This window comes from Sturnus vulgaris, chromosome 9 (assembly GCF_052056855.1).
Source record: "Sturnus vulgaris isolate bStuVul1 chromosome 9, bStuVul1.hap1, whole genome shotgun sequence".
NCBI lineage: Eukaryota > Metazoa > Chordata > Aves > Passeriformes > Sturnidae > Sturnus > Sturnus vulgaris.
The window spans coordinates 6,000,672-6,026,200 of NC_142251.1; the positions used below are offsets into that span (position 1 = coordinate 6,000,672).

Consider the following 25,529-nt stretch of genomic DNA (forward strand, 5'->3'; position numbering starts at 1 on the left):
AAGACCCAAACAAATTCCCACTGGCATACCACCTCTTTATTTTAGAAAAGAGGATTCTCGATTACTTCTGCCTTCATGCACGTATGCTATGTAAACACATTAAAGGTATTATATAAAATACCTTTAATGCAAATGGAACTGTGAAACAAATACTGAAGAACACTCAGCTGGAAAGAATTGTACACTCTAAGATAAACATACTTAGAAGGAAAAACTCATGAAGGATAAAGAAGCAAACATGAGTTAGAACACAATCCTGAGAACATCACAGCAGTGACAACTTTGCTACCAGTCTCAACATTTTCACCTGTATTCTCACTGATTTCAAACAGGACAACCTCAAACTCTTACAAAACCATTCATTGCTGTTTGAACTGCTGAGGATCTCAAGAGTCTGAGCATGTAAAGATCAACCAGTGGGGAAAAACATTTCACATGGAAGAAGATGGGCAATCAGTATTTGTAAAATTCCACATTAGTGTAACATTTTCTTTGGCATTGTTTTCTCTGTCAGAACAGACAATTTCTCTTATTTTTGTATGATATTGGGCCATCAGATTAAGAGTTTTACTGATGGCTCTTTAGAAGTGTGAGCACTTTCATGCAGTAGAGGAATGATTTGCACAGCATCACACACAGCCTAAAATGTAAACCCATCTACTGACTGTAGAAAATATTATTCTTTACTCATTTGCTACAGATGGGCATGCAGATTTTGCCAACAGCTCTACAGGAATAAATCTATCCATACAGATGGGTCTGTAATCAAAAAAGATACTTCATCTGCATTAGACAGTCAACATAAATTAGAAATAGTGTTGTGAAACAAGGAGGATGGAGGAGAAGATAAGAAAAAAACCCATTTTGACTAGGACAAAAAATAAATACAAAAAGCACTGACTGTAACAAGTTATCAAAAAAACTGATAGGCAGGAGGGACAGTGCTCTCATCCGAGAAACTTTTGATACTCCCTCAAACTAGTTTAAATTACACTGAAACTACATCTGAAATTATGTGAAATTAGTATTCCATTTCCCTGTTGAAAATGGAATTGTCTGTACAGCTAGCAGCCAACCTCATCAATTTAGCAAATGGTCCTGCAAGCTCAGTTAAAAATTCTGGAGGTCAGGTTTCATATACCAAACCATGTGAACTATACAGGAAATTTCTGCTGAAGCTACTGTACACAAAAATATAGTTTACAGTGTATGTTATCTGCATGCTGCATCAAAATGCTGATTTTTAGTTTAGTCCTCACTCTATGGCTACTAATATGTAATTATCTGGTATTTTTAGTGGTGGCTTAAAGATAAAATGCCATTCTTAAATTTCAGGCTCTTAGAACTAAGGGAAAAGCTGCTCAAAACATTCAGTGTTACAACTGAGCAGACACCCACACAAAACACAGAGTGAAAATTGTAACCTAAGAAATTCTATTAAAAAATTAAAACTTCAAACAATGTAAAGAGAAAGCCATAAAACCAGGTAAGTGTCAAGCTGAACATAACAGACGAAATATGAGAATAATTTTGCAAAGCACAGGTACTTAAAGCTGCAGCACCTCACTTGTTTGCTCTTGTGTAATCAAGATGAAATTTGATAATCTCAGCAAATTTATTAGTCTGTGTTGCATGAGATTAGGTTAATAATTTAAGTTGACACATAGTTTTAGAATTGAAAACCAAAAGATACTTGGAAAGTTGAAACGTTGAGCAACACCATAGAAAAAACAACCTGCATAAATAGCAAACAAAATCAATCAGTATTTCAAACCCAGTAGTAATTTAGAAAGAGGAGATATCCAAAGTGCAGATTTGCATAACAAATGCTTATTTCTTGATTTTCTGGTCATTCAAAGCCACAGTAAAGATAAAATGGAGATCCTTTGTCTCCTTCCCTGCCAAGAAGGAAATGAAGTTTGAAAAGAAACAGGTGAGCAGAGTCACTGGAATGGCATTTCACAGCTTGGTAAACTTGTACATTAGGAATCTGCACATCTCAACTAGCAATCAAATTTTTATGAGGAACTTGTAAAATACACTGCTCACCTATTCACAGGCTGACTAAACAGGCTGCCTGCAGATATTGTTGAACCTCCACCCTTGAAGGACAGAGTTCCAAACTCAACTGGATTTGACCTTTGACAACCTGATCTAAAGTACAAGTGTGCCTTGAAGTGAGAAGGTGCTTGGAACAGGTGATTTCCAGATGTCTTCTCCTACTATTGTAAAAAAAAAAAATCTTCAAATTATGGAAAAGAACAGGAATGCAGATTATTTCTGATCTTCAGAAATACACTGACTTTATCTTACTGTCAGTACCTATCTGAAGTAGTGTAACTTGTTTCTTCATTGAGTAACTACATCTATTTGTAAGTACATTTTACTAACCTCAAACAAAGACTCTGTGTAAGTTTAAAAGAATTAACAGATGAAATAGCTGCAGAAGCAACTAATTTTAAAAAATGTCAGTCTGTCCACCACCTCCCAAACCAAGAAGTTTGGTGTCAAAACAAGTTGGTTAATGTCTGACTGCTCCCCACCAATAAAACCATACAGATAAGAACTCTATAGAGAAAAAAGAAAAAGGCACCATAGCATTCTTTCCCTCATCCTCCCTCCCTCCCACTACTTCTGGAATGTCCCTCCCCTTCAGGACACAGCAAAAGTTTAAGGCCCAGATTCTCCAGGGCACATCTCAATGCCAGTGTTTGCAGACAGGATGGTTTTCCTAGGAAAGAGTTTCCATGCTGGTCTCGAGTTAAGTAAACAATTCCCATGCTGACAATCATGCAAAACAATTCTCTTCATTCACAACCCTTTTTTTTGGAGGAGGCAAACAGGAGGGCAACAATAAAACATAACCTAGTTAAAAATACATATTATGAGCCTTATTTTCACTACAGAACTGCTAGCACCAAGGGAGTTTCATGTTGTTTCCTTGTCCTCTAAATTAGAAGTCACACATATCTCTAATGCATTTGTATTCAAAACTTGCCCATGCTGAGAAGTAATTCAGCCTAATTTAAACCAGTTCTTTTAAACTCGGATGAGATTAAAAGATTGCATCATCCTTAGAAGAAGCATAACAGAAAAATTCAACTATATATCTCAAATAAAAGCATTACAATAATAGCTTTCCTGGGGGAGGAAGATAGAAAGCTGTACAGAGTGGAATTTCTTATCTTTTTGAAGACAGTTCTACATTCTTCATCTCATTAGGATTCTGAATCCAACAAAAAAAAATCCTGTGTAAGTTAGTTTGAAGGAGTGAATAAGAATGTTCTCCATTCATCCACAATATCTCATCAGAAACATATCCCCTGCCTACCTCATGCTCGATTTTGATGAGCTGAACATTGCCTATAAGGATCACTGATAAAAAATTCAGGAAAAACAAGAAATCAACTTGTAAGTCATTAAACAAGGGCACTTTTGTGGCAAAAACAACTCTATTTTTTCTTCTGCTAGAAGTTTATGCAATATTTGAAGCTTAGAATGTGTTTGAAAACAAATATATGGATTGTAGAAAGCATACAAAGCAGATCCATCCAAACAGAATATTGCAATCCTTAGAGGGGAAATAAAAGATTCCACCTTGCAAAACACAAAATGCTTAGCAAAGACTGTGTAGCTGTAGATACTACCAGGTCTTCAAGGAGAACAGAAAGTTCAGAAGACAGAAACATTTACACACTGATGTAAAATTCTGTCTTTAAAGGATAGGTTACAATTCTGAAACCTCACAAATATTAGGTGTGTCTTAGAGCCCCATTCCTTTACTTTTATAATCTATAATCAGTGCAGATAATGCACATGTTCTAGGGTACTCAGGCACTATCCTGTTTATTTCATTAGCAAAATCTGTAAAGGGCAGCATGGCTGCCAACCCTATGCCCTCCCACCAGCACCTAAAAAACATCTACACTGGATATATTCTTAATCTAAAAGTGCCTGGTTTTAGTTTCATGCAAGAATTCTTGACTCACACTAGAAGCAGCACTGAAAAGCCAGTTAATAGCAATACAATATACTTTGGAGGGTAATATACTTAAGATATAACAAAGTTTTACCCTACCTTGTGTTCTTGCTCGCAGCTTTAGAAAGGTCAGAAAAAATCCTGGTTAATGTGATACTAAGGGAACTGCTACTACCAACATTTCATAAACACTTTCCACCAGCATAAATGAAAGGGAAACAAATCAGTTTTCCTGCTGTTTACTCTAGCCTTTGCTGTGCTCTTTCTTTTGAGTCAGCATAAACATTTACCTTGTCACATAAACAACTCAATGTGGAAACTAATCAGGGTTAAAAATAAACTCAGAGAGAGCAGCAGGAAAAGTTTTTTAAGTTCCAAATTCTACCCTTCTTGCCACACTGCCTCTTCCCTTTTGCTAGGAGAAGTGAGACAGGACTGTCTCCAGCAGCAGCACCAATTCCCACATTTTGGTGAAGCCATGGTGTAACTCAGTGTTTAAGCCACTGTATCTACTCTTCACAGCAGCCAGCACAGACTCACTTATTAGAATCAAGTTTTCTTATCATTTGCTACTTAGAAAGTAAACATCTTGTTTAAATTATGGAATTATCAACCTACAAAGCAATTAATTTTCACTTAATTCCTTTCACTTTTACAGTCGTTAGAAATAGCTCACGTTTGTAATTTCAGTTCCTTTGACTCTACAGAGTCCACTCAGAGGCTGAAGTAGTTTCGTGTAGATCAAATAAGGAAGTCACTGTGTTACTGTGGTCCTAAGACATGAGCTATCCATTATAACTCACGAGACAATTCCAGAGCCAAATTCCACTGCCCAAAAGTACTTGTAGCACTAGGGTGCTGCCAGGGTGTACTTGACAGACAGCAAGGAAAGCAGAACAATTAGAAGCATGTCCTGTCTGAATGGGACCTCTGGTTGACATGAGATGCTGCTGAGGAACTAAAGAAAAATGTGAGAACTTTTCTCCCCACAGAAACATGAAACTTTAGCCACAATATGCCTTCACCCCATGCACACCCTTCCCCTTAGGTCTTGTGGGTATGAGGCAACTGCTGTGCTGCCCCAGCAAAGCCACAGGCCTGCTAATGCCACAATTGTAACAATTTGGGGGAATAAGGGGAAAAAGGCTGCGGGGTTCAGAATGGCATTTCCAGTATTATCACACCATCTGTTCAATGATTTTCCCATAAGCAAAGCTAAAACTAGAACAACTATGGGTATTTTTAGCTATCACATTAATACAAGTGCATACAAAAACACAGCACACTTCAGCTTCAAAATTCAAACAAATCAAGCTTCAAGTGTATCTGAAACATTTCCTCCCTATTGTTGTTCCCTTTGGATACAACATTACTAATTGTCAGCCCTCTGGACGGTTTTGCAAATTCTGTGTATTTATGACTCAGTTCCTTGACTGTAGCTCATTTAAGGCTTGGGGGGAGGGGGGCATAAGAACTGTGTTTTAGTCTGTGTTTCAAAAACACTTCCATTATAAATAGTGAAGGAAAACACAACAGAACATTTAGACAAAAATAAAATCAGCAAGATTAGTCAGACTAGAGAGCACAAAGACAGCACTTCACCTCTCCACCTCGCATTAACTCGTAATCCTTCCTGATTTGGTTCACACAACACGAACCACCTGGGCTTTGGTACAGTTTCTCACAGCTCAGATGAGTTTTTGGTACAGTGAAGTCAGCTGTAAGTCTGACTTTCAAACTTGAACACTCCTGTACCAGCACAGGCCGACTGAAAGCAGCATGGAAATTAAAAAAAACAATGAAACTCTAAAAAGATACAATATTTTGGGCAAAGAGAGATGCCTAAAGGTTTTAAGTGACTGTCAACCACATGTTTAGTTAGCGACAGACACTAAGAACCAAAGAAAATGCCTTTACAGAAAATAATCTCTGCCGCGGCACTCAGACCCCGCCATCCCAAAGAACCCGTTTGACTGTTTTGTCCGAAGGAAAAGGAAAGCGAAAGAACATCAAGTGCGTGCAGCGCCGTTTTATCCAAAGGCTGCTGAAGCCAAGGCGTGTCTGTGTATCCGGACAGCAGCATCCCCTGCGGCCACACGGACCTGGCGGCACTCGCCGCTTGCTGCCCGGAGCCACCCCGGGGCTGCCCCGGGCCCCGCTGCCGTCCCCGCGGTGCCCGGGCCGGGCAGGGCAGCGCCCTCGGCCGCCAAGGGCAGGGGCTCGCTGCCCGCCCGGGAGGCGCCCGGCGCTGCCCCAGGGACACCCGCAGCCCCCCGGCCCTGCTGCCCCGTACTCACACCGGCCATCCCTCGGTGCTGCGAGCGGAGCGGAGCGGAGGAGCGGGGCTGGCCGCCCGCCCGCCGGGCCCCGGCAGCGCCGCCTCCAGCGGGGCGGGAAGGGGCGGGATGGGATGGGAAGGGAAAGGATGGGATGGGAAGGGCAGGACCCCCCGGCCGCGGCCCCGGAGAGCGCGTCACGAACGAGGAGAACGGAGATTGGAGCGGGGCCGGCCCGGCCCCCAGAGCCGCGGCCAGGGGAGGGAGGGAGAGGGGGAGAGGGGAAGCTCAGCAGGGCCTGGCCGGCCGTGGAGGCGCGGGGATGTTTCTGCCTGGATTCACCCCGAAACTTCGGCCCCTGTTCGTCCGGCCCGCATGTCCCATCCTTGAGGGGGAGCTGAATGAAAATCACATTTCCTAAGCCATGAAAGAAAGAGGTTTGGCAAGGAGGTGCAGTCGTGTTTCATTCTCAAATCAGTGCCTGCTCAGCACCTCCAGTGGCAAACCTCGCGGTTCATGAATGGGGGAGTAAGTGAACACCACTCCACAAACAAGGGCCAGAGGCTAAAGGTTACATGACCCATACACTGAAAAAGGTTCTTGAAAATGAGTGGTGAGCACACAGCAGTGGCCCACAAAGTATTACATTCAATGGTGAACATATTTACAAGTACTAAATTCTGGTTTTCTAATTATTCCCTCAAACATTACTAGATAAATTATTAAGTTGGGCTCTTTTTTTTTTTCCCTAAATATGCCTTACTAATTTGAAAAACTCCAGGAACGTGAACAGTTATATAACGGGAAACAGTTCCATTATTAGTTGCTATCATGAAATCTATTTCTGCCAATATAACTACACTCACAATTTCTAGAGAGCATGGAAGTATACGTTTTGATAAAACCAATGTATATTCTGATGTTTCATTCCTTGACTCTGTATCTCCATGTCATAAAAAGTCTTCTAGGTAGAGAAAACAGCACAGATTGCTTTTACTTCATTTCAGACCCTAAACAGGACCACTCACATTAACCTATTCACTTTCTAAGCTGAGGAGGGGGAAAGAGGCATCCCTTGGGAGGGAGCTCAGACCTTCTACATCCACATATTGTGTGTCCAGATGGAGAGATTACTGCTAACATACCCATGGCATAGTAGGAGGGGTAAAAAGCTGATTGTTAAATGGGAATTTTTATCCAGAGATCTGCTATTCTTTAGAAAATATGTAGTGGTCTTTAATAGATGAAAGAAGGTGGAAACTCACTGTCCAACAGGTAAATTTACTGGGGTAGTACAAGTGCCTAAGGTTGGATCAGTCAAGCTGGGGATTGTTCTAACTATTCAGATTGGGCAAATGGCATCTAAATCAGTCTTCATAAGCTTCTCTAGATGTGATTCTAGAGATTTTACTCTCTCTTTCTTCACACTGAATCAAATTTTAAGAGACCTAATTCTCTTGCCATACTACAAAAGCACAACCAAAGCTTTATTCAACACAAATCATGAACACCTGCTTTATGATTTCTACACTGGCACCAAACACCTATATGGTACAAACCAAACCCCTTTCATTAGAGTTTGGGTTTCTCTACAGGGCAAAAATAAATGTGCAGCAAGTCTTACAGACATGTCCAGCTCTAGAGTATCATCACAAACTGATCTTAGATCATAAAACCACAGAATATCCAGAGCTGGAAGTCACACACAAGGATGACAGAGTCCAACTCCTGGAATTGGGTAACTACAGCTAAGAACCATCCTCAATCCAACCATCTGTCTTTAGAACCAGAAAACCACAGATACCCAGCTTACACAGTGATATCCAGCCTTAAACAAACTATTTACCATTTTTGTCCTCCAGAAAGAGGTTCAATGCTGCTGTCTCATTTTAATTTCCAACTTAGGTGGCATACAAGCACACAAGAGGCTTGACCCAAAAAGCACTCCTAGTTTTAAACAAAAAACAACAACAACAAAAAAAACCCAACCAAAATCCAAATAAAATGTATTACAATAAATCCAGAACTTACCATAAATATACCTTATCAATAAATATGATTTAATGATAACTATATGTATTGTAAATATGAGTTAATAAAGGAAAGTCTCATTCTGATTTTCCATTATGGTAGGACAACAAAAATGTGACAGACTCGAACCTAAACAGATGTTTTACTACATCCACTTGTATAGGCTATAGAACAGCCAGATATTATACAGGATATGTTGGATATTAGCAGTCATGCCACTGTATTTCATTGCTTTCAAAAAACAAAAGTAAAACAAGTGAAAACTGAAAGTGAAACTTGCCTGAAGTTGGAGGGTATGGCGGAGGATGGTGTCCTCTAAAGCATGGATCCACTTCTCCCTCTCATCTGCATCTCGAGCTGAAAAAGTATTCAAAAGATATTGTTAAATTACATGCAGACTTATTTACTAAAAGGCATAGGCAAACAGATCTGAGTCCACACTAAATATGGAAATTAACCACACTGTCTTCATTAATCACCAAGCATATAATTCCACAGTTGTCTTAATATCCTGTTTCTTCTTCTGTGGTTACAGCTCTGACCTTGTCCAGCTTTAGGGGAATATATGCAAAGAATTCCTCACTTAACTCATTAAGACATTCCTCACTTATGAATTAAGTAAATTTTAGATTTTCTTATTTACAAGAAAATAACCTGTAATAAATTATGTGGACATAGTAACTTTCAGGTATTGATTCATAATACAGGACAAACACCCCTACCCACAGGTGTGAATAATGAAGCACAAAGAATAATCTTAAATATGCAACAAACAAAAAATTGAAGAAAATCCTACTCTAAAACTTCTTTCCTTCCCCTCTACCCCCAGTACAGACATGCCACCTTTACTTCACTAGCCTGAAAGAGTTCCTTGCTGTGCTCCAGGAGTGCTTAAAAAACAAAGGAGCAGAGTCAGTGGATTCCAGGTAAAGAAAAAAGGGAAAATTCCAGAGGCATTAAATAGACTCTAAACATACTGGCCTGTAAACAGATTGAGAATAATTATTAACAATTGTTTCTAGTTTCTCATTGAAATGGAAGGTATTAAAAGAAACAGGAAGCCTGCTAAAAGCAAGGAAAGCTTAAGTGTTCAAGCATCTATTATGAATCAGTGAACTGAGATTTCTATCTCACTTATTTTTAAGGAGTTCAGAGGAAATATCCTTAGGTTATACTGAAATGTATTCAGCTCAAAATGCTTTGTTTATATGTTCCCTTCCTCACCTTTCTGTTTCCATTGCTTTTATTTTTTGGAATTCTGCAGCTTAAACCTATCACTACTTAAAAATACCCCAGGTCTTCTGAATATGTTGATTTTTCTAACCTTCCCAAAGATAACCCTACAAGATAGGCATACTGCACTGTTTACTTCAGCATATATATACACCAAGGATGTCAAGTTAACAATACCATCAGAAAATTGACAATGTATGTGTTTGTGAGAAATAATTAAGAATGTCTCCTTAATACAGAAACTTGCCTGGAGCCTAACTGATGAGGTGGCCTCACAAAATAGTGGGGCAAAATTTTCACTATACACAAGGTAATAAGATTGAAATCTATCTAATTTTTTTCCTAAAAATACACATTTTGCCAATTTACTCCAAGTCAATCCTTACTCACTGTTCTTTTAAAATAGTAGAGTATGATAAATTGCCACAGGTATTTTGGCCACAATACCATTAACCTGAAGAAATTAAAACTAGTCATAAGGGAAAGTGGCTACCAAAGTGCTTTCAGATGCACAGAGAAAGCCAGAAAAAGAGGAAGAAGTTAAAGTAATTAAATGTTAATCAGAACAGCAGGTGACTTTCCTGCAGGAAATGCAGCAAATATTAAAAAGCTGGATATGCCATTGTGAAACTCTCAATAGCTCATCAGAAAGAACTTCAAACTTACAGGACTCTTCCTACTGGTGATCCATATTTTAACTGAGAAGCTGAAGCAGGCACTGAGGACAAATTTATAATGCAGTGAAAACAGACAGGATGGAGGGACAGAGGCTCTGTGAACTCTCTTCAGTGACTGCATTGCACTAAATACATTTTGCAACATGCAAATTACAGTTTTTCTTTTCACATTCTGTATACACAGGCACACACAAACACTGTTCTTTTGCACAACATAGCTTACACCTTAACACTAATTTCAATTACTGAACTAGTCAACTAGAACCAATTTTAATGCTTCTTAGTTCCTTTGGTTCTGCTTACCAAAACCAGGCTCTTTGGCCTAGTCCTGCCAGATATATCAATCAACTTTATTTTTCCTATAGCAGTCACCACTAAACATATATAGTTACCTGTGTCATTAATCTATCAGTATTTGGAATGTATCACTGCTGTAAATTTTCAAATATGTGTTCAAAACAACAGTGGTTAGCATTATTTCAACGTGTGTAAGGTTTCTTAGGTTTGTTTTCTGTTTTTCTGCAGTGTTTTTTTTTTAATCACCATCTCTCAGTCTCAAAAGATATCTCACTGGGAAACTGAGGCACAAGTCAGTGAGGGGCTATTAAATAATTCATGGGATACAAATATCCTATGTTAAAGGGTTTTTCCCCACGATTATTTAAACTAAAAAGGAAACAATCAAGCTGCAGACCAGTGAATTAATCCTTGTATTGCAGCAGGATTCCTGTGATCTTCCACACTGCGAGCAAAAAGAGGTCACAGTATCAGTTAAACACTAATCTCAATATACAGCAGCCCATTAACAAAGGTTATCACATTCTGACTTGGATCTGAACCCCCACCAGAACAGAGAGGCCTTACAGCAGTAGGGAAGACCTAGAAACCAACCAATCCATACAGTTCCAAACTGAAACTGACTTTCCCATGCTCATTAATAAACTAAATTTTTGAAATTTCTGCTTCTCCAATGACCCCTTTATAGCTCTCTCTAGCATGGCTCAGCAGAGGGGGGGAAAAGCTGTATTTTTTCCTCATATATTAGACATTGCAATCTTCTGGCATAGCATGATCAATCCTTAGGGAGCACACATGAATCTCATCAATCCTGCTACTTAGAGAAAGTCTCGGGCACGATAAATCCAGGAACACTGCCATGAGAAGACTGCTTACTGCATGGAAACACAGCATCAAAACCTTTTAAGCACTCTGTTCAGGACACTGGTTTAATTTCAGACCATCTATCATCAGCAGCAGATCCTCCTGGCTCTCCTCCATAGACTCTTAAGAAAACCACAGAGAAAACCAGCAGGATGCAGTTTTCAGTAAAGTAAGATGCAAGAAAAGTTATATTAAATCTAATCAAAATGGCTGCTGTGAGATTAGGTGCAAGTAAAAGCTCCCTAATGGTAAAAGCAATTTAGAACTGAACAGCTGCCAAAAGATCACTGATGAAAAAAAAAAATCAATGGGAACATTCAAAAAAGAGATTAGTCGACACACTCAGAAAGAATTTATGGGAAAAATCTACACACAATGGTCAGAGATCATTATCTACCCATCTGTAGGGAAAGCTAAATATCCAAGCTGTTTTTCATTTAAAGAAGGCAAAAAAAAAAGCTGTAATACCTTTGCACCTAAGAAGTTTGAGATGCACACTACCTAATATCCACTCAGTATCTGCAGATACTTTCTTCATCAGGTAGGGACAAGCATGCCCTGCTCATTAGTGCTGTGCCTCAAGTACCCTGAAATCACTCCAACTTTTCCATTATTTGATCAGGCTCCATTTTAAAGTTAATCTCCTTCTCAATTCCTATGTGAAAGCTACTCGAGAATTTTTTTCTGATAAAACATTTGGGATAAGGCAATTCTTATCTAGTCCAAGGAATTACTCTGGTGTTGTGCTTATACAAAAGTAGAGGAGTATTATCTGGTCCCTCCTGGCACAAAACTAAAAAAAAAAAAACAACTTCAGAGAGATAAACAAGTTGCTTTTCCCTAGGCTGATTCTAGAATAACAATATTACAAAAACCAAACATGAAACACTGAAGGACACCTGGACATGAGAAATACCTGACCACTTAAAAACATAAAGGTGGTTCTTAGTCTGAGGGGTTAATGCAAGAGTTACCTGGTCAGCTGAAATTCAAATTGTGCTACAGCATTAACTATCCACAAAAATAGCCATGCTATGTCTGCAGTTGAGAGGGCACTAACAGTGCCCGTGTTTTTCTTACTTTAAGTGCCAGAATTCTAATTCAGTTTTTACTGCAATTTAACAGTGAACATTTGCACGTGAAAGAAGCTAAATCCACACAGAGCTGCATAATCACTGCTGTGTTCAAGAAACTGGAATCATTAATGGCTGAAACGTTGCAATTTACTGTGATTATGTCAGTTAAGCTATTTTTACCTTTTTTTTCCTAGTAGAATTAGTATTTATGAGCTAGATTACAGTTTGTTCCCATATGCCTAAGCCCTCACTCCTCTGTGTCTATGGAGCATCCTTTGAAAGACACCTGTGTAATTTACTGTGACATCTCAGGCATATCTAAGACAACCACAGGGTACTTAACATGATCACAGTCCTATTTATGCCTAGTTCAAAGAAACACACTTGAAAAGTATGTAATTCATTACAGTGAGTTTTAATGTGATTTTTTTAATGTGCATTTTTTGTGATCTGTCAGGTTGAGCTTATTCCTAAACTTAGTCCTGAGCTTATTCCTATTTTAACATCAATCTTCCACTAAAAAAAAAATCTGAACTCTTTCCTAGAGAAGGTACAAAGTCAGAAAAGCAATTCTTTGATCAAAGAGAAAATTATAGAATGAAAAAAGTACTAAACACAAGAATTACCGCTTCTACTGAAGAATTTCTGTAATTCTGAAGAACTGTGGTTTAAAACTCCCTTTTGTTTTATGAAATAGTTTTTTATCTCTGAACTTCCCAAACTGCTAAATCAGGTATGTCAGGGATTTTAAAAAGTTATGTTCTATGAGGATAAGAAGGCAAATGAAATGCAACTACATTAGATGCTCTCAGCCTCTATTAATTTCCCAAATAGAGAATAAATTTTATAATTTAGAGGTCCTATAATATTTACTTTGCTGTGGAGAGATTATATGTGTTTATATAACGTATACCAAATGTTAAAGTACAGCATAAAACAGATTACTTTTTCCAGCCTAAGCTTGATAGCATCTAAAGATTAGATATAAACAAGTTTAACAACTCTGCTCCACAATACAGCATTTACCACCAGCATTTCTAGGTCATGCACAGCAGTACTTGGAAGAGAGAATACAAACAAAATATATCACCTCAGAATCTGAAACATACTGGTGCTTATTTTGTGTGTGTGTGTGTGCATCTACATGGATATTAGGATGAAAGAAAAACCTGAAGAACTAGTGAAAAAAAATTACTAGATTACTTATAAAAACACCATGCTATCACAAAAAGAAATGCATATTTTATTTTCATTCACTGTGACCTACTTACAGGCAGAACTCAGTAAGAAGAGTCTATTACACGCACAGAGTCAATAGTCAATTATGCAGCCTTTATTCTGACAGAACTTCCACTGATTTGTATGCAAAATTCCTGTATTTTCTCAGCCAAGTGCAGAACTAATGTAGGATCTTTATACACAAATCACCAGATAATAGAGATGAAATCCTGGCTACATTGAGATCGATAGGATTTCTGCCACCAGTCTCAATGGAGAGAGATTTTATCAGTAGTGCTCAATAAGGTGGAAAAGTCACGCATCACAGGACTGTTCCATGGCTAAATAAATTGCTATTTAAAGTCACTGAAGGCCTTTCAAACCACAGCAAAACATGCAAGATGAAGCAGAGTTTCATAGAAGCCTAGCAAAACACTGAACTTCCACTGCTTACAAATCCCCTCCTAACACATGCAGCTCCCACATCTGGCACTAAGTTGAACATTATTTCCTCTATATCATAACTTTGGAGTTGTCACAATCATTATTCTCCCTCTTCTTAATCCTCCCCCCGATGCCATTCTCCACCCACACACATAAATCAACCCTCCTTTTGTTCTGCAGGTGCCTGACCAGCCTGAGCTCCCCGTCCCTACAGGAAACTCCTGAGCAGTCACAAGACACAAAGTCATGCCCAAACAAAAGGCATCAAAAGGTCTCCTGTGTACAATGTGTTTGTAAGATTAATCTGTGATCTTGAGAAATCAACTAAACTGTTCTTTTATTGTTACCTAAGCTCAAAAGTCTTTTTAGCAAGCTTTATAATCAGCCCAGAAACATAGCTTTGGGTGGAAACTTGTGTGACAAAGGAAACACATGATCAAGTTGCCATTAACTCTCTCTGGAAATTCATATATAATGTGCAATTTTGTAATTAAACATTTCTGAGTGTGGGGCAAATCTGCAAGTATATGGATTTTCACTAGAGAATAATACTTAAATATTAATAATAGCAACACTAAACAATACTTCATATGGTATATTCTGTGGAAAAGGCTTTTAGGGTATGTTTGCATTTAAAATTAATAATAGAATCAAAGAATAGTTTGGTTTGGAAGAGAACTTAAAGATGATCTCATTCCAACCCCCTGCCATGGGCAGGGACACCTTCCACTATCCCAGGTTGCTCAGAGCCCAGTCCAACCTGACCTTGAACACTTCCAGAGATGGGACAGCCACAGCTTCTCTGGGCAATCTGTGCCAGGGCCTCACCACCCTCACAGTAAAGGATTTTTTCCATTGCAGATCCCACTGATAAAGCTCTGAAACTACACGCTTAAGGTAGAAACCATACTTTGTCTTGAATTGAAAAAAAGTCAAAATAGAACAAAAATATAACCATTTACTTAGCTAATAAAATTGTTGTCAATTTAGCAGGTCAAACTCAAGGTTATGGCTATTTGGAATTTCTTGTTAAAACAGAAGGAAAAGAGTGTTGAATTGCATCAGTATCCCTCCCCTCCTTATAGTGAGACCTTTTCTGGCCATTTTTTCCCTTCCAAAATACTTGTCATGTATCACATATACAGCTGAGATAAGAGATTCACATTGATGCCAAAAGTAACAATTTCTTCCAGGGGAAGAAAAAAAGAAAACAAATCAACATCCCACACAGATACTGTTTCATGGTATTATTTCTTTGCTACTCTCAAGTTTAACACATATTTTGAAATCTGCAGCTTCAACCTTAAAATAGAAAATCAGGAGGTGCTTATATATGACCATAACAATTGAGTACAGGAAGTCCCATTAAAAACGGCATAACCATGGGGTGATTGGAAAACAGACAATTACAACATAGGATGCTGCTGGTGCAAGAAGGACCTGCATGAAACAGGAAAAGCACAACCATGCACCATTCCCTGCACTCTGGTCACATGTTCCAACAACTCCAAATACCAGTGCAATACATCAATAGCAAAAAATAGGCAGAGGGAAAGAGAGGGGAAGACAGAAAAAAATCACTGCAAAAGCTAAACCTAGCTCTGGCTCACAGAGGAATTTCTGCAGTTATGCCAGCCAGGGAAGGATGAGATGCAGCCCAGACCTGGTCAGGTAAAGGGAGGATGACAGGAAGCTCAGCTTTACTCTGATCATAGCTGCTCATCCTCCTCTGCAATATAAAAGCACAGTTGAGCACAGCATAGAGGAATTCACTGTTTCAGCATCACCAGAAGCCTAAAAGACTCAGAAAAATGTTAACTTAGGACAAACAGTGTTGTCACAGCAGTTAGAGACATCACTAAAGAAACCAGCATAGATCAAGAATTCATACCAAAATCTCTCTCTAGGCATTTTTCAATATCAAATTTAAAAAGCTCTAAAACTTCTTGTTTTTAAGGGCTGCAATTTATGAATCGTTATTTAAATCAGGTAATGTGATAGACTTAAGTGCCTCTTTCTACCACAAGAGCAGTCAGCTTCCTGCCATCTATTTGGTGGACAATGTCAAAGATTTCTAGAAGACTATAAATATTGACTATTTCTGCAAGTAATGTTGAAACACAGGTATAAAAGCAATATAATTAATTTTGACACATAATGCAAATACTTCAACTCTCAAATTCTGATACTGCTCAGCAAAAGCAAAGCCTCTGTGGACCCCAATATGTCCTCAATAATAATACCTCCCAAAATAACAAAAAATCCTTGCTTTTATAACATTATGGCAACCTCTTTGCAGGGCATGTCTCCCTTTTCCTCAGCTGGGATGGTGGGCAGAAACAAATCAAGCTACAAAACTGGGAAAGGATGGGAAAAAAGGAGAAATCTACTTTTACCAGCTGACAGCTTTCATGTAATAGGAGAATAAGTTGCACAGCAACATTCATGCTTCATTTCTCAGATGCTTTTGTGGCAGGAATAGGAAAGGAAAGACAAAAGCTAAAGCAAAATCATCTCAGATCAATGCACTGGACTGCTTCCAATCTTTCCATCCTTTATGACACAAAACAGTGCAGATCAAACTGATTTGCCTTCCAAGGAACTGTACTGCAAGCTGTAAGAATAAAAGCTGGATTTTCAGGTAGGAGTTTAAAAACCTGATTTTTTTTAAATATTAATTTTTTTCCTGCATACAACGTACATTTAGTGAAGTATTTCAGTCCAGATAGAAGCTATTATTGCTTCAGGTTAGACAGCAAATCAAATTATCATGAAGAAATACAACAATACACAACAATACCCTTGCCAGAGTCTCTTGAACATCATGTTCCCACTCTTGAATTTAAGTCACAAGCATCCCAGTAAGGAGAAAGAACAGCTAAGTAATATGAAGGATTGAAGAAGTGAATTTCCAAATGGAAAGAGCTTAAAGCTTGGTGATGATACAAAGATGTTAAAAGAAAAGCAAACCCAACCCCCACAGTGTTTCAAAGTTATGGAACATTTAGAACAGGGACATGTTCTGCAGCAAGGAAAAATATATTACCAAGAAAAAGCTTCCTGACAGGAAGGTAAATTAAACTAAAAGTATTATCCCAAATGTCTTACACCAACTTGAAAGGATTTTTGCATCTAATCTGAAAAAACCCATGAGGGAATACTTTAAGATCTACCTAATTCAGAAGCCTTACAATCAAGCCATGAAACTGGATATTCAGCATGACCAAACAAGGACTAATCAGGAGATAAAATACTTTACTTTTATATCTATTTTAAAATTTCTGAGGTCATTCTACCTCCCTTCCCCCTCCAATATGAAAAAGCATCAATATACTGTACATAACAATAAAATACAGGGAAAAAAATCTGCTGGGGACTCTGGCAGAGCTGAAGTCAAGCTGACAGTAAAAACAAAATATGCTGTTTGTTTTACTGCTCGTATTTATTCAATTAACTTCTGTCCTTTATACTCATTTATACTAAGGATATGGATCCCATTTGGGATGTACCCAGTCATCGTTCAAAACCTGTAATATCTTTGTAATGAAAACTTTTAAAGTTTTACTGATGTTCAATACAGGGGTGCCCACTAGGAAGCACAGCTGAGAACAGAATAGAGGGAAATTGTCACAGGCAGAAAAAAAATATGAACTTTTCTTCTGAGAAAGACTTGGAAATTGCCAAAATCCAGTGACAGGCAAATCTTAGTGGGAGATGCTGGAGCTCTGGCACTTCAGAAATTCAGTCACACACATACCCACACATATGAAATCAACTTCCATGTGAGAAGTTGGTCAGACAGTTTTAAATTACTTACTTGCCCTTCATCTCATTACTTCCATCTCTAGAGTGTTAGTCACATGTGTAATTTTGAGCAACTGACATTAAGAAATTATTAATTAACCCAGAATGAAGTTTTTCTTTTATTTTTCTTGAATTCAAATTCTATCACTTGCTGTCAGCAAAATTTCACTGAGGCACCAATCAGTACTTAAAATCTGAGTGAATGGAGAGCCTGAAAGAGAAACTGTTCCATTGCAAATGGGACCCCAACTTAGGGTCAGGTCTTTGAAAGCTTGGATTTTGAAAGTTCTGTTTTTTCCCAGTGAGGCTCCAGCTTGTTTGAATCCCTGTCTGTCCTTGAGAAAGAAGGAAGGCAGCAAGAAGGAAGGAAGAGACTGTAAGTTGCCATTCCTGCAGTCTTCTTTTGTCCAAGACTTCTTTTATAAAGGGTGAATGAATTTATAGCTATGACTATTTTGCAGAAAAAAAGCTCTATCTTAATCAGGTATTAGAAGTTAGGAAGAAATTGTTAGGAATTTTGTTTATTTTCTTGGATTATTCCCTACATATCTGCCCTATATATCCTAGGTAGTCTCAGCATACATTTTGTAATATTTACATTATTAACCACTTGCCATTCATGACTGAAAGTGACCTATATTTTGCATAAATTAAAACCTGTCTAATACTGAATTAATTTAATATAATGTACAAATATTTGACATATATATGACAGAGGTTGCATGAAGTGAGAATGCATTTACAGTGGCTGTAAGAGCTACATATATAGTTCCACAGAGCTTTCTTTACACTGAAATATCACAGGACTGATATCTTACCTGTCTTTATACATTTTTGCATTAAATTCATGTATATCAGTATTGTGCTTGTATTATTATAATTTCCGGGGTATCAGGGACATTATCTTCATAATATGCTAATAGAAAAAGCATGATACAGAAAATAGTGTACAATATCTTAGTTGTACACTGAAGAAGGACACATAAATCCTGGCCTAATATGAAACACACAGAGACAGAAATTATAAAGCACAAGATGTGACAACATTGTTGTTCAAAAATTATCAATATTACTTATGTCAAATACTATCCGTTTTCTTAATACACCTGGCTATCCAAAGGAGAATACAGCATATAACAAATCACTGAAAACAAGATGTATTTAAAAAGGTTTATCTCAGTAACTAAAGATTAGAGATTTCTTGATTTACCTGTATCAAGTTCTCAAATATTCAGCAGTATTTAGCTTTGTAGTACTGAAAGACTGCCCTAGTACAGCATTCCATTACTGCATTAGCAATTAGCTTGCATTTTAACAATTATCCTTGGGAACAGTAGATTTAAGTATTACTGTGAGCTCAGCATTATGAAGGTGTATTTATAAGGCTTAATGCAGTGAAAAGCCAGAGGACAGCAGCAGCATTTAGGAAAAACTACAGCACAAGGAATACAGAAGCCAGTGACAATATGATGTACAATTAATATTTATCATTAGAAATAGTCTCACAAAAGCAACAGTATTGATGATAATTCCCATTTGCAAATCACCGATTTAAAAATATGTACCATATAAGTTATAAAATTATTTCAGTTTACATAAATTAAAATGACTGCTTAAAAGCAAGTATGCCTCTCGGATATTTACAGTTTCCAGCTCTATACAAAGCAATTATTTAGTCACTGCACTTCAGAGGAAAAGCAAAAGGACTAACAAATGTTAGTAGCAAAATATTTTCGTCACACTTTCCCAGGATTTTAACATTCAGAAAAAGGAAGTTCTCTATTCAATATTAGCACAGCATTTTGTCCTACTGCTGCAGACAAAATAATTGAAGGAGTACATAGCAATTATATAGAGCCTTACCCTTTCTACCGGTGAGCCATAGCATGCAATGACGAAACATAGCAGTGGCAGATGGCATTGGTGTTAGGAAATGTGAATAAAAGGATAATAGCAGAGAAATGGTGACTGGCAGACAAGACACAGAAATGTAGATGAAATGAATGCAAGCTGGTAAATCTTGAAGCAAAGCTCCACCGTTAAGCCAAACGTTGCCTCTAGTCTCCTCATAATTGAGCATTAAGTTCTATTTGGATACAAATTGCAACATTCAGACCAGTCTTGATTCTCTTCATAAAGAAATGCATCATTGTATCTTGATAATGAAGATCAGAAACGTTTTGTAAGCGAAACCCATAATCAGAAGCACATTACTTTGTCCCCTTGAGTGATTTATTCTTTACATTATTCATCTCCAAATCCCGCCAGAGCTACAGTCTCTTTCTAGCACGTATGTATCCACTGCAGATGTAAATCCCTGCCTAACCTGCAGCACCCCTGGATCCAGAATGTTCTCAGTGTGCTCATTCATGCTGTTCTGCTGCCAAACGTTTAAAATCATCCATCAAATACAAGTGGAATCTATTATAAGAAAAAACAATCTCTTCTTTCAGCTCACCCTGAAAATGGAAGGTTTTCTGATCAACAGTTATTGTGAAGGTGCTGTCGTCCTCATCGTCTATACCAATCACAGCTCCCTGTGAAACAAAGAACAAAATCCTGATAAGGCAAGCAGTGACATCAGCAGCAGACACTCTATCACTACACCACTGGAATTTAAAAAGCTTTGACAAATTAGAAGCAAACTGAATACAGCAAAGAGCAGAAAGATTCTCTGTGCAGTCATAGGATGCAGTCAGTTCTTTAATTTTTAGTTGCAGAAAAAAATAGTGAATGTTTGTAAAGCTATTATCTGGATAATAATATGCATCTTTTATTTTTGTAATGGAAATGGCTTTTTGCTGCAGCAGTTCCTTACTACATTGCAACTTATATTTTAAAGAAGAGTGAGAAGCAATATTTTTTATGTATTTTCCACGTATAAAAATAATAAGTACTCTACAGAAAGAAGCTCTTGACCTGATTTTATCTACCAGCCTGTAATAAAAAATAAATCATTCTAGCAGAATGAATTTGGTCCATCATGTTGTGTCACTGGTACACTGCATGATCTAATTTTCAGTCCCTAAGTAAATATTAACAGTAAGTAATCAGGATATATCAGAAGCAACTAGCTTTGTCTTCTAATTCTTCATGAATTATTACAAGAAAATGCAAATAAATTAAAGACCATCTGTGCTTAGCTATTTACAAATCTACCCACATTTTCATTCCTGTCTCCTCCAACAGTTATAATAAATAACAGTTTCACCCAGGAGAAGACACACCAAAAAAATATAATTCCAAGTCTCTGCCAACTCCAATAAATTGTAATATTTAGCTCAAAAAAACCACCAGTGGATTTACTCAGTTTCTTTTCTCCTTCTCCAAGGAGATGCACCACCAGGATCTGTTGCATCCTTCCCCCTCCCACAAAACAGAGACAACCCTGGAAGGGGCACGTATTTAAAGGGTAAATTCTGCCCTTACTCTCAGAGTACACAAACAGTAACAGCACCACCAGGAGCTCTGAGTCAATTCCAACCAGTGCTTCCTTTCACTCAGCCAAGTACCCACAGCAGCTGCAGGGCTGGGGGTCAGGGATACATCAGGCTGGCCTAAGGATGGCTTGGGTCTAGACGTGGGGGCACAGGGGGCTGAGCCAGTGCTACCCACACAAGTCCTACATGACATCTGTGGCCTGTGGGACCAGGTCATGCATGGCTGGGACCAGCACAGACCCCACAAGAGTGGCAGAAGCAGTCCTAGGTAAGAACAGCACCCAGCGTCTGTAATCCAAGGCAGTACAGCAGGAAAAGATAGCTTCAAGCTGGTTTTTTATTTCCCTCCACTGATAAAATGTGACACTTAACCTTTCCAAGAGTATCTTCCATACAGCTTTTCAAGGACAGCTCTGTGATCACTATAAAAGAGACACCTAAAAAGTGTATCCAAGTCAGTATAATTCTGAATACTTTTAGTGCCAGGACACAACAACAATCAGATTTCTTGTAAATACACCTTGTAAATACACCAATAGATAAGAAATATCTGGCACTTTAAGTACATGTTTTGCAGTAAATCAGGTGGTCACTTCAAGTTGTACAGTATCATTCTCCTCAGCAGCTGTATCACAGAGTCACTATGGCTGGAAAGGAGCTCTAAGATTATCAAGTCCAATTGTTAACCCAGCACCACCGTGCTCATCACTGAATCATGTCAGCAAGTGCCACATCCACATCTTTTGAACACTTCCAGGGATGGTGACTCCATCACTTCCCTGGGCAGTCTGTTCCAAAGGGTGATCATTCTTTCAGTGGAGAAGTTTCCTCTAATATTCAATCCAAACTTCCCCTGGTGCAACTTGAGGTCATTTCCTCTCATCCTGGAACTTGTTACTTGGGAGAACAGACTGACCCTCACCTCACTACAACCTCATTTCAGAGAATCATACAGTGATAAGGTCACCCCTGAGCCTCCTTTTCTCCAGGCTAAAGATACCAAGAACCTGTAAGTCAAACATCAAGAACATGACCAAGATATTCTCCCCGGAAGACAAAGGTAAAAGTCACATAAACACAGACTGAGACAGCTGAGTCCTGCCCCATCCTAAGTGTGGGAGCAGGGAGAGCTCTCCTGTGCTGTGAACTCAGCACAAACCTGTGTACACTGCATGAACTGTCACTGCAACACTGGGGCAAAGGGTCTGAGCCAGAAGCACAGAAAATGCTTCCTCTGTCATGCAGATAATACGTATAAATAAGTAAAATTAGAAATAAGAGTGGGAAAGTTTACAGATATTCCAAAAAACTTTAGCAGGACATAAGCACAGTGCAGCTGACACAGAATGCTTTATGGCTACACTTTCCTAAGTACACTAAGACAATCAGCAAAATAATTTGAAGATGAAACTTCAGGCCCATGAAATGTGCATCACGAGCAAAAAGGTGAGCAACAAGCTTTTCATAATCCAGTCAAGAGAAAAGGAAATACTTTAGCCAAATTGCTTAAGTTACATGTTTGTTTATGTTCACACCTATGATTACATATCAACAATTACCCTAAACAGAAAACCTCTTTGATAGAATTTCAGACTGCAGAAGGCCATCTGTTCAGCTATCAGTATCACTGTCATCTGCCAGGGGAGCTGCTTTACAAAAGCAGAAAAAAGGAAGATTCCTTCCTCCTTCACAAAAAAACCCAAACAAGCAAATCACATGTATTCAGAGAAAGGCTGAGGGAGTCTGGAAGTTTTCAGAAAACTCCAAAGAACAATTTGTGATGAAAGAGTGGCAGATGGGAGACGACAAAGGAGCTGCTTTATGTTAAATACATATAAAGATGGATATTGAACAGATTGTTCACTTTTAATATTTCCTAAACTGGCAGGCTGAGGCCAACCTCCACAGTGACAGGCTCATAGCACTATCAAAGCAGACATGGCTTTTTGGACTAAATCCTTCTGCACAATGAAAAAACCTTCCTCATCAATCTTTAGGAATTTCTTGTTCTAGACAGTGGTTTGAGTGTAGACGTCCCTTAAAGAAATTCTGAATTAAAATATTAATACATCAAGCAAGGTGAAGTGCAAAGAAGTCACCTGGAGTCCAAGTTAATGGAGATTCTCTGAGTCTCAGAAGGCTACAGGTACCCATGGAAAGACTAGAAAGGACTAACAACAGAAGGAAGGAGTAGCTGGGAAATGCACACTTTTCCTTCAACACTCATCACATTGTTTGTAAGACCACAGATCCCCTTCTCTAGACTCCTCTTACTCCAACTTTCAAAATGCTCTCATTCATACCCATCATTCTCCCCACTGCTGCATACTAGAACCAGAAATTCTACAGGAAATGGGAAAAGATATAGGAAAAGGACTCGTGCAAGAAATAGTTTTGGTACAAGCAAGACCACGAGGTAGAAACTGGGCATGTGCAAAGACATCACAGCACTCTCAGCTCACTTCAGTACTGCCACTTCCAGCTGCAACAGCAGCAGTCAAGGCAAAATGTCCCAGGCCAGAGTGCCTCAAACAGGTAATGCTCAGCTTTTCCACTCTGCATCTTCTGCCTCTCTTTCCCCCTGTCTGTACACAGTCTCTGTATACCCCCTCCCAACCATATTTCAAAAACTTTGCCAGCAGTGTTCTCCCTTCCCTTTCCAGTCCTCCTGTGTTTCACTAAGCTCAAGCCTAGGCCTAAGGAGTGTCCAAGCTGGCAGGATAGAGGACATGGTAAGAGAAGAAATCAGAACAGAAGGAAGCAGTTTCACAATGACTTCTGTAGGTACAGAAAACTAAATAAACATCTATATCTGTATATAGATGTAGGTCCACATGGATCTCTACACACAGAGAAATGAGAACTGCAAACAGCAAATTTTTCACAGTGACCTAATACTAACCCATCTTACTCTGCCACAGAATGCAGATATATATCATATAAAATGTAGAATATTTTTATACCACATATAAATTATAGGATGCAATTAGCCCATCATGTCACTTGACCTCTAACGTTTTCTTTCTTTAAATACTTTCACTATTTCAGCATTTTGCAGAGTCAGGAATAGAGCCCAAACCTCAAAAGTCTCCTTGCAGTTCTCTCCATTAGGACATATTATACACAGTAAGTCATTAAGTACTGAATAAAACAACACTTACCCTGAGTCTAACACACCCTCGGCGTGAGCCTCTCATCATTTTGTCTTTTGACTGAAACAGAAAAAAAACAGATCAGTGGGTTAATAAATCCAGTAAGAAGAAAAGTCATTCAAACCAACAGAGAAAGAATAAAGCACTTTTGCATTATATTTTAGTGGCTGATTAAACGAGATGCAATTTCTGTTACAAAATAGGTTAGTTCCCACCACCATGGTATGGAAAATAAATCCTTCAAAAAACAGGAATACCATATCCCACTTCAAGAAGTTTTCTAAATACCTTCAAGAAATACTTATGAGATGCAGTCCACACCTTTATAGAAAGGAAAAAAAAAGGAAGAAAAAAAGACTTAAGAAATATTAAAAATAAGCAGTATGCTGATTCACATCTTCCTCCTTTCTCTCCTATTCTCAGGAAAGTGTCCATAAAACAGAATCCAGCTGTGCAGGCAGAATTGCACAAATGAAATCATATATCTGTCAGAAACATTCCCTGACTTATACCCATTTTAGGCAGATACAAAATTCATGTTTAGAGATGTTTGTAAATCTACCTCCCAGCTAGTACAGCCTGCTGTCATTATTATAGTTGAAAAAGTTAATGTTTGTAGCCATTTAAGCTGTTGGAACCCAGATTAGAAAACAGGATTTTCATGTCCATAACCAGCGCTCAAACTTGCACATTAACCTACCTCTCAAAATTACTCCATCTCCTCTTTATTATCTGTTTGAAGCATTGGAAAAAAGCTTCAAACCCCATCCCCCCAAAGTAGGGAATTCTAAACAGTCAACTCACTTCCAGCTTGAAATTGTGATACTTGAGCTTCCAGCTATTCCCACCACTGTCTCAGGCAAAGCTGACAAGTAACCATTGCTATTGGGCATGAGTGGCAAGCCCAAGTATCATACACAAACTATTTAAGGTAAAGAAGAAAAAGAAAATATTTAGGTCATCCTGAATACTCGGTTTTCTGGTAAGGGGTGGTTTTTGATGACCCACACACACACTTCCTGTTTCTTAAATGATAAA

At 38.5% G+C, this 25,529-nt stretch overlaps 1 protein-coding gene across 24 annotated transcripts in view; it reads right to left on the reverse strand.

Moving 5' to 3' along the window:
• Positions 1-25,529, reverse strand: part of OSBPL9 (oxysterol binding protein like 9) — a 57,640-nt gene that overhangs the window by 24,209 nt on the left and 7,902 nt on the right. For 6 of the 24 annotated variants that reach the window (XR_015805346.1, XR_015805345.1, XM_088169717.1 and 3 more), the window contains exons 2-4: positions 24,501-24,551; positions 20,358-20,436; positions 8,567-8,643 (exon numbers count right to left, since the gene is read on the reverse strand). Coding sequence is in view for 8 of the 24 variants with exons in the window: in XM_014870651.2 (XP_014726137.1) it covers positions 8,567-8,643; positions 20,358-20,436; positions 24,501-24,551 (207 nt within the window). In the remaining 16 variants the exon portion in view is untranslated. Of the gene's footprint in view, positions 1-6,276; positions 6,392-8,566; positions 8,644-19,109; positions 20,331-20,357; positions 20,437-24,500; positions 24,552-25,529 lie in introns of those variants that run through there. The other 18 variants (XM_088169728.1, XM_088169727.1, XM_088169719.1 and 15 more) reach the window with 14 other exon arrangements.